Source organism: Scophthalmus maximus, chromosome 17 (genome assembly GCF_022379125.1).
Source record: "Scophthalmus maximus strain ysfricsl-2021 chromosome 17, ASM2237912v1, whole genome shotgun sequence".
NCBI classification, from domain to species: domain Eukaryota; kingdom Metazoa; phylum Chordata; class Actinopteri; order Pleuronectiformes; family Scophthalmidae; genus Scophthalmus; species Scophthalmus maximus.
Window position 1 is genome coordinate 8,361,669 of NC_061531.1, and position 10,033 is coordinate 8,371,701.

At 42.0% G+C, this 10,033-nt stretch overlaps 1 protein-coding gene and 1 long non-coding RNA gene across 5 annotated transcripts in view; one reads left to right on the plus strand and one right to left on the minus strand.

Moving 5' to 3' along the window:
• grapa (GRB2 related adaptor protein a) overlaps positions 1–8,452 on the plus strand; it is a 33,656-nt gene extending 25,204 nt beyond the window's left edge. For all 4 annotated transcript variants that reach the window (XM_035614990.2, XM_035614988.2, XM_035614991.2 and 1 more), the window contains one exon: positions 7,121–8,452. In XM_035614990.2, the coding sequence (XP_035470883.1) occupies positions 7,121–7,306 (186 nt within the window). In that variant the 3' untranslated portion in view covers positions 7,307–8,452. The remainder of the gene's footprint in view (positions 1–7,120) is intronic.
• On the minus strand, positions 1,669–7,841 carry LOC124849452. The gene is made up of 2 exons (XR_007029886.1): positions 7,704–7,841; positions 1,669–3,860 (listed from the first exon to the last, which is right to left on the minus strand). It is a non-coding gene; the product is annotated as an uncharacterized LOC124849452 (long non-coding RNA).
• Positions 8,453–10,033: the final 1,581 nt, after the last annotated feature.

A 10,033-nucleotide genomic window follows, 5' to 3' on the forward strand; every position in this document is an offset into this window, starting at 1 on the left:
TTGACCTCTACATCTGCTCAAACTATTAATTCAAAACTATGGTTCTGTCACCATCCAAACGAGTTTGCCGTCAGTGGATCAAGCGCAGTAATACTGGACGTTCGTTTGTTTCCTTTGACAACACACGCTACACATGGAATATGAATTGTGGGTGAAGAACTTGAGACAGATACTCCATTCATTTCTTGTTTTATGGTTACACTTATTATGATTATTATAAAACGTTTTGAAGACTTTAAGAGGATGTTCATGCTCGTAAATTCTATTGCTATTTCATTCTGCTTTTATCAAATCTATTGCATTTTACTGTGATGACGGACCCAGTAAGTCACTTCACTCTTCTCAGTGACTGAGCTGTTATCAGTCTTTTTAGCAGTGAAACGTTTGTATATTGTCTGTATAATATTGGTTAATGGAGACGTTCCAGTGATTTAATCACTGCAGATCCATTCACAAGGCTCCATCGTATCTTCAGTATGGCTGCAGTGATTAACATTGATTATTGATCGACCTGCAGATTATTTCCTCAATGACTTGATCAATAGTTTTATCTGTAAACCGGTAAAAACATGTACGGAAATCTCCCAAAGTCACTTCATAGCCGACCATCAAGAACCTCTGAGATAATTACAATGATATAAAATACAAGACAGTCAAACAGCCCTCACACTAGAGAAGCTGGGACTCGATGTTCTGATGATTCTGCTTGAAAAAAAAAAAAGTACTAATTAAGAAGCTGCCGATTAATTCTCTGTTGACTGATTAAGTGAGTAATCATTTCAGCTTCATTCTTAAGGCTGTTGCCGCTCTATTAAAAGGATGTTGACTATGCTGAACATTATGTTGCAATGTAGTATTGACTCTACTCGCGACTTCTCAAATTTTATTTTAGTGTTATGTAAAAACATCAGACTCCCAAAAAAATGAGGAAACACATTCCACAAATAATCAAAGCATCGTTGTTAAGTGCAAGATTAAAACCATTTTATATTCTAATAATATATTACTAGCAGATAAAACTGTGGAACTTTTTCCATTTAATGTCCAATGACATTTGAGGCTTGTTTTTATGTCAGTGTCCAACGCTTTTTGATAAATTCCTGGTTGAATAGATGTACAGAGCAAATATGCGGGGATTTGCCCCAGGTCAGAATCAATGCTCTCACATCATTAACATGATTATTTAAGGTTCATAATGACAGTATTTATTCTGTAATATCCTGCCTCGGGTCTGAATGATGAGGACATCTTCTTGTTCTCATTAATGTTTAGATCTAACGAGGCTTGCATGCTATGAGTGGGTGTTGTTTACATACATGACTGTACAGTCCTAAAAATGTATTGTGTGTTTCCTTATTGGCTTGTTACTAAAACTGATTCTGGAGAACAATTTCACCTTTTCATCTACTCAAGGCTTTTTGTGGAGGCAGTCAGATATGCACTAATGTTAGTAGCTGCATATATTGTTCGACTTTAATGTAGAAAAATTTCAAGTTTATTCCTTGACATTTTAAACTTTTCTCTCGACATTTCGACTTTATTCTGGGAATGCAAAATGGGGAGAAAAATCTTCTTCTAATGCCTGACCCCAATACTCTTTCGTATAGAATACCAAGCTACATCATATCTCTAACTGATATTGAGGTACAGTATCAAACAACAACAGACTGGCCACTGAACATTTTTAATTCTCATATTTGCCTAAAAATGTTCTTTATTTCAAAACTTAATAACTTAATAACTGCAAATGAGAAAAGAGAATGATGGGCAAAAACAATGATTCAATCCGGAAACAGTTACTATTTGCTGGTCATATACAGTAACCTTGTGTCTTTACAACACCAGCACACAGTCTGTGAATGTTCCCGAGCTGTACGTCACCGTGTGTCTTCGTCATGACCCGGGGATAATCTGACAACGTGCCCCGCAGCCGTGTCGTGCTGGAGGAGCTGCGTTCACCAACGCTGCTTTGTGGCCTCAGATGATAATCTGTCTTTCCACATCGCATCGCAGCACATTAGTCATACCTTTATGTTTATATGTGCTCGTTTACTTTAGTGTTTGTAACTGTTATAATTAGAATGTTAAGGGGCCCGTCATATTTTCCATTATTTTATTTTTAAAATGCGAATAGACCTTGATTCAGCGACAAGCAGGTATCTGGAGCATTTTGTAAATGCAAACCCAGTGTGTGCAATACCTCATTGTCTAGTTTTAAAATCTTGTGCTTGAAAGTTACACATCAGCTTGGACTGTTGAACAATTTCAAAACAAGACCTCCTGAATTCATTTCCTAAGCTCTCCCTGCAGCCTGTTCTTATCTTCACCTTTAAATCCCCAAGCAGGACAAAGGAGCCAAGATCATACAAATTCCATCCTCCCTTGTCTGCAGTGGCTTCTTGGAAGTTTTGGCATATCATGGTTATCTATAATCCAAGTCGGTGGCCTCTGTTCTGCTGTTCTGTTGGGCTTCATCGTGGCCTTCAGCATGAACAAAGCTCGAATGTCTCACTGCATATATTTCACTTACAACTCAGTCCTCACTCAAGTACAGCTTGACAGAGATTATTATGTCATCTAGGGCGTTTTCACACCTGAGAGTCCGGGCGAAGGTCCTAACCAAGTTGTGAGCAGCCGTTTTGAAGCCTCAGGTTTAGTGTTTCGACCAGCGCCATCTTGGGTTTTTGATACTGGATGTAAACATATTTGGAAGATCGTGGGCTGGGTCTGACTGAGAGCTCGTCAATCACACGGTATCCCCGCCCCCATGCATACCACGCTTTGTCTCCTATATTACTCTAAATGAGACCATACTTGACTAAATGAACATCCTGCTGCATTGAAGAAGACTTGAACTTTGAGATTGAGACCATAAACCCCTCAGGGAAGTGTTTACTGACGTTATAAATCAAGTGGGGGCAACTTTCACCGCCGTTATTTTGATTCAGAGTAAAAATTAAAAGTCTTCACGGTCCAGACCAAACGAGACATAGTAGGTGTGAAAGCCCTTAATTGCAATGCAATGCAAGAAACCTTTTCTATCCTTGTACATTATAATGTAGTCAACTTTCTGACAATTCATTCAGCAGCTCTCTTCACTGCCTTTGTTTCCCCCACTGTGTATACTCTCTGCCAAATAGTAAAAATATTAAATACAAATATTGTTCCCACTTCCTCATTTACCAAAATTTCACATTGTCTTAGGCTGATTATTCCCTGGCTGACTGTCTTCGTCACGGTTTCTGACACCATCAGATGACCACGGGTTCTTTCTGTTTAAGACTATTTGGCTCACTCTCATAGACATGAAGTTAGTGTGTGGAGGACTGGTTTGATCTATGTATATGTAATGTAATCCGTGTTGCAATAGCTTCGTCGTTGTCGCAGTGCTTATTGTTGTCTCCCCCATTGAGTGGTTAGTCCTTCTAAGCTAATTCCACATCAGCTCATTACATGGCCCGAGATCACGCCTTATCTCACTGTGGCAGGATCGGAAATAATTCTCAGTCATTTTTGTTTGTTGTCATTCCTCCCACCAGCGTATCCCTTATGTCCTCCTGTGTCTCCGAGCTTTTTCTTTAAATAAAAAGCTGCAAAATGTTGCCCTATTTTTTTGAGTGAAAGTGGAGACGGAGGCGGTGTCAGAGGATGTTTTTCTTTCTCTCCTTTAAAATCCCTGCGTGTGAGAAGAAACAAAATCTAATGCAAAGCTGCAGCCCGCTGTTGTTACGGAGCGCTCGCTCTGGGTCAGAGCTGATCACAGGGCAGCCGAGCACAGCCGATGTGGAGGGAGCGTTTTTTTCTCCTCGCACGCCGCTGGTCACAAGTTGGCGTAGATAGATGAATGGTTCCTTCCCGTCCTGTCACACACACACACACACACACACACACACACACACACACACACATTCACACGTGAACAAAAGTCACAGGATTGCACAAAAAAAGCGAGGAAAAACAGGCCTGCGCACACATGCTCTCTCACACCCAACACAACAGGGTGTGCATGCATGCACACACATCACAGAAGTCTAGACTAGCTCAGTGACACAATAAAGGATAAGCGCTTGAGGATTTTATAGATTTGTTAGGTTGATGGGTTCCGTCTGTGTCTCTTGATACTAATCCTGCTGTCTGGCTTGTGAATATATTGTACAGGTTTGTGCATGTTCTGTCACAGAAATAAAGCCAGGGTTACTACACAGATGCCTAGAACACACTTCTGTCTTTCCCTGTGTCTGTCTTTCGATTTTTCTCGACATCTGCCCATCCGATCGACTTCAAACTGCTGTGAGGTCAGCCCACTGGTGATATCACAACACGTAAACCACACCCAGCACACGTCACAGTTGACTCCGAATTGCCTGTCCTCAGAAAAACACTGCTGCCACGGTTTGAGGGCGATTGGCTGAGTGGTTGTCCAAGGGTCGAATCAAAGGACAGGCAGAGGGAAAGACGTACTTTTTGATTTCTAAGGAAGAGTCTACAGAGATCAGAGGAGGTCAGCTATCAGGGCAGAAGGAAAAACATTTTTTATCTTCTCAGGAAGAAGGTGAAAGCACATCACCTGGGCGCTGAATTGAAAGCAGCTCACCAGGGCCATTGTGTGTGTGTGTGTGTGTGTGTGTGTGTGCACAGTAGTTGTGTACATCAATGTTAAAAGCTGCTCTGCTGTGCGGCCTGATTTACATATTTCATGAAGATGCAAATTGTAAAGGTTTTTTTGTTTTTTTTCACTTCACACCTATTAACAAGCCAAAACCACAAAGTGCAGCAGCAATCAACGAGACGTTTCCATGTCGAGATTTGCCCTAGTTGAACAAAATCAACCCCTGTTGTCAGGTTAGGACACATTTAATACATGGTACGTTTCATAATATCACACCAGGACAGAGGTAGACAACTGCAACTTTAAAATGTGTCTTATGTAAATATGAACCCGATGTCATCTTGTTTGTATTTGCCTTCCTATTGTCTGTCGGCCAACCTGTTCTCCTCATATTCAGAGTCACTTTATCAATATTTGTGCAGGGTGACACACATTGTCACATAAGCTATACTGACCTATTTCCCTATCAAGGAATAGTTTGACATTTTGGGAAAAGTGGATTTTTGAATTGATTGATAGTTCTCTCATGATTGTACCATAGCTGGTTAGCTTCGCACAAATACTGGAAAGAGCTTGTTTGGCTGGAGAAACAGCCGGCCCTGAAACAACGGGGCACTAGTTTGACCAACAACATGTTTTCTAATTGCTAGGTTGCTGTTGAAAATGTTAAACTCCAAAAAGGACATTTCTCTCATCTGCATGAAATCCCTTTGTGATGCTGGAGGTTTCTCAGGAGAGCTCCTCCATCTGCACCAGGGGAGTAATCGTCTAATCACTCCCCTGATTGAAGAGCCTGTGAAGAGGCTTCCAGGGGAGAGAGAGAGACAAAGAGTAAGAAAGTAACTTAAAGCTACAGTGTGTCGTGTATTACGAAGAACGTATTCACAGAAATTGAATATATTGTCCATAATTGTGTGTTCATATATGTATAATCACCTGCAACACAGAACAACCGATGGATTTTCCTCAACTTTGAATGAGTTGAATATAGTTACATTAGGGGGACCCGACCTCCGTGTAAGTCGCCATGTTTGCTATGTCATGTTGTGCTGCGTTCCGGTTCCACTGCGACTCGGGAGGTCGGAAAAAAATCACCCACCCCGACTTCCGGTGTCCAAGTTGCGAACGCAGCATCAAATAGGGTCTAGAATACGTCGCATTCGCGCCTCCAACTCTATAGCGCACACAGCCGGGAGTTGGCTCATGCATTAATCCTCTCATTTCCACTACCTCCTACAAAGAAACTCCCCCACTACATCTCAATCTCTATCTCTTGTCTTAACTACTAATTTGACTGTTTAACTGTTAACCAGGCAGTTGCAACAAGCCCGACTCTGAGAGGTTAGGAATCTCAGAGTCCTGCTTGATTCGGCCGGTTAACAGCAACAGTCCTTGAGCAGCTACTTTATCAAAACCAAGGAGCATATGGCGCACAGTGCCGCCAAACAAAAACTAATGCAGGAATAAGTTAAGTCAACGATTGGACTTTATCCATCATGCTACTGGCCACCGCCAGGTGATTTCCAGTTTGCACGTGACACAGGCGGAACATCAGGATAAATTTGCGTTGAAATTTGAGTTGGAGGTGTGCACGGCTAACTGTGGCTGCATGTGCAATTACTTTCTGTAGGGCTGAGCAGTACTTTGACTTTTTAAAGAATGTTTTAAGGATACATTTTCCAAAAAAGATACAGGGTGAGACATGACCCATTTCCTCTTTCAAGTCGTGCCAGTGCATTAGTTCCTTCCTCCCACTGTCTCTGCATCTGTTTCTATTCCAGTGTTGACATGTTGAACAGTAGCTGTACTGCATTTTTCCAAACAGAGTAGGCCTGTTGTTATTCTTGTGAAAGGGAAACCTGTAATTGGACTCTGTTTTAAACTGTCTGTTATTTATTGTTGAAAGCCACTGAAGGAGCATTCTCAGAGATCAGCATGTTTTCTGTTTAACACAGGCCCTCTACTTATATGTAGTTTTTCATCTAAATGTATATTTTCAAACAGGAAAAGGAAAACCATGGCTTTGCATTTTTGTGTGCTGTCCATACATGCCTTAGCTTGGTCAATCCTTGGAGGGTCGCGCCAGCCAGTCACCAGCCAATCCCCGCTCACATTTCGTGAGCATCAGTCTATCACAGGGCTGATGTGACCCTTCTTAGTGTGGTGCAGCGGTGCTCACCACTGCACCACCGTGCTGTGTGTCGTTTGGACCGGTCAGCGTCCTGTGACTGAGTGGAAGGTATGAGTGTCTTAGGTGTGACGTCTTTAAGAAGTGTCTGTTTGTGAGCAGCAATGGCGGCTCCTCAAGAAAGTTAGCGTATATCAGAAATGGAGAGTATTTCTTGATTGAAAGAAGAACGAGGATAGACTGAAGGCCTTTATGAATGCCGGTGGGGACTCCACCACCAGTGATGAAAACACTGATTGAGTTCATGAAAGTCTTAAAAAACGAGACCTGAATGGTTTCCACTAACTCTCTCTCTTTTCTCTTTTTCGTCCTCTCTTCCACAGCGTCCCCATCACGCCCACGCTCTCTTCGACTTCTCCCCCCACCACCCGTCCCAGCTGCGCTTCCTGCGTGGTGATGTCATCGAACTCATTGACTGCTCCGATTCGGTGCGCTGGAGGGGCCGTTGCCATGGGCACGTGGGCTACTTCCCGCCGGAGTACGTCCAGCCCATTTTCCACTGCCAATGAACTGGTGCGTCAATCAAACACAGAGCAATTAGGGTGCTCCGACGAGCCATCTTGACCCCACCCCTCACAGCGATCCCCTGCTCTGCACTCGCCCGAGAATTTCTGGAGCAGACGACTGATGAGCTGCTGCTGAACTGCTCGCATGTAACTGACTCCTCCCATTTCCCCCATGACGTCACGTGTCCGTCACAAGCCTCGTCCTATCGGTTGCAACAGCCTCATCAATTGCTCTCACCAGACCCCACTTCTCTTTAATCAGACATGGACCTATACACTGTGGAAAATTCTGAGACTAATATACACACATTCAAACAAACACACACCCAGGCATAGTCATTTATTACAGCTTATGAGCGCTGTTGCAGACTAAATAATAGCAACACACACACACACTAACCTGATGATAAAGAATGAAGAGTGCGTGAGTGTGTGTGGCCCTTAGGAACCTGTGGAGGAGGGTCAGGGTTTTCTCCGCTGCAGATGAGTCAGGATTTGCTCCAGCACCTTGCAGCTCTACCCACAAGGATCCGGTGAGCTGAGCAGAGAGAAACAGAGTCATTGTGTTGTAAATATGTGAGTGTCTGTGTGTGTGTGTGTGTGTGTGTGTGTGTGTGTGTGTGTGTGAGAATGTGTGGAGGACATGTTAACCTGCAAACTGGTATATAAGTGTATGTTTATTCGGTGACAGTGGGAATACATAGGAGTTTGAGGATGCTGGTTATGACTGTGTGTGTGTGTGTGTGTGTGTGAGGGCGTGCGTGCGTGCGTGCGCAGCCCTGTGCTCTGTGGACCAGTAAAGGAGGTTACTGTTTCCCAGTGACCAGTGAGTTGTTTGCTGCCCAAACTCCATTTAGTTTTTTTTTTTGTTTTGTAAAATTCACAGCCTAAAATATAAAACTCTTTTTTGATGGATCATTTATTTTTGCTCCTCTGTATTTATTCTTCTTCATGTGAAATCTTACAATACATATATTACATGTAAGATTGTTAAACATTGTATAAAGCTTTTTTTGTTTCTGTTGCAACAGATAGTTTAAGAAAACCACATTTTACGTGACTAACATTGAGAACTATAGGACCAGTCTTCCTAACCTGTACTGACAAAATATTTCAATAAAGTGACACATTGATCTCTTTGAACTTGAACCTTGGACATGACTGTTCAATAACTTTTACTTTTGTGTCTTAAATGAATTTGTATATTGAAATTTACCATGAAAACTTTATGAAAGAGGACAGTAACTGACCTAAACAAATAAATGAATGACTTGACACGCTGATACAAAGGAAGATTATATGAGGCACTATTGAGACTATTGTTGCTGAAGCCATCTATAGACAATATCAATCTATTTAATCTCAATTGCAATCCCCGTTGTTGATGTTGTGTGTATGTGTTTGCCATTGCTGCTTTCTTCGACAACTATAGCGGGATTTATTTCATTAAGTTTTTTGCAGTTACCCTTTAATTCAGCAGTTCCAACCAAACAGCAAATCTAATGTCACAGATTGAAATTGAATGCACAAAATGCCCCTTAACTTCACATGTTAATTGAAATTTCATGACATTTGAGCAGAGCAGACTCTACAGTTTACACAAGCTGACCACCAAATGTCACTTTGATTACATCTGTTTTTACATCACTGCTGGAAAGATTGTAGATACTTGTCAAGTGACAGATTGGTCAATTGAGAGGAAATCAATCAACAATTTTAATAACGGATTCATCACTAAGAATGTTTGTCAAGTAAGAGTGGTTCCAGTTTTTCTGCATCTCTTCATCCTTGTCGTTGTATTTAGTTTTGTTACTCGGATAAAACGGGCAGTTTGCAGACTTCAAAACTTGTGACTCTGACATTTAATAGATTTTTTTTTCAAATTAAATTGATAGTAGTGCAGTTGATAAAATAATCCGTACTTGCGGCTGTGAACACAATTTTGTCGGTCATTGGATTGCATTGAATACTGCGAGTAATAATGTGGTGTCACGACAAACACGCACATGCCGACTGAGATCTCACTGTCACTTAACTCTTATTGTCGTCATAATTTATTATGTCTGACTGCATTTATGAGTGTGGGACAGAAAAGCACTTAAACTGATGACACACCTTTAATATATGTCGTTATGGAAGTCAGCACGGTGTACACTACTAGGTGACAGTTGCCTGGTGCTATGCAAAGAATGCACCGCTGCTTCTCTCACCAGTATGTAATTTCTGAAATGAAGAAGGTTTGCATTCTGCGTCAGCCCTCTGTCTCCTCTTATTTTATTTATTTATTTATTTTTAACTCTAATAAACCACATTTTTCATTCCTCCTGACAGAGTCACCTCTGGCTTTCCACTGACAGTTAGTCAATACACCATCGTCAGGGGAGAGGAAGTAAGGTGTTGAAGGTGTAACCAGAAATAGCACTGCACGGTTTTCTGTTCTTTTTTTAAACTGCAGAGTCACTCACACGAAGTGTGTGTGCGTGCGTGTGTGCGTGTGCGCGTGTGTGTGTGTGCGTGTGCGCGTGCGTGTGTGTGAGACAAGCTGACACATTTATGATGGCAGATTTGTGTCACACACTAGCAATGAGACAACATCAATGCCACTGACACCGTCACTACGCAAAAGGCTTGAAAAGTAACAGATGGGAGCAGGCAAGCGAGGGAGACAGTTGTGAGACGGCAGCGAACTGTGCGAATCAGTAAATGTTACAACGAGAGAAATGGGCAACG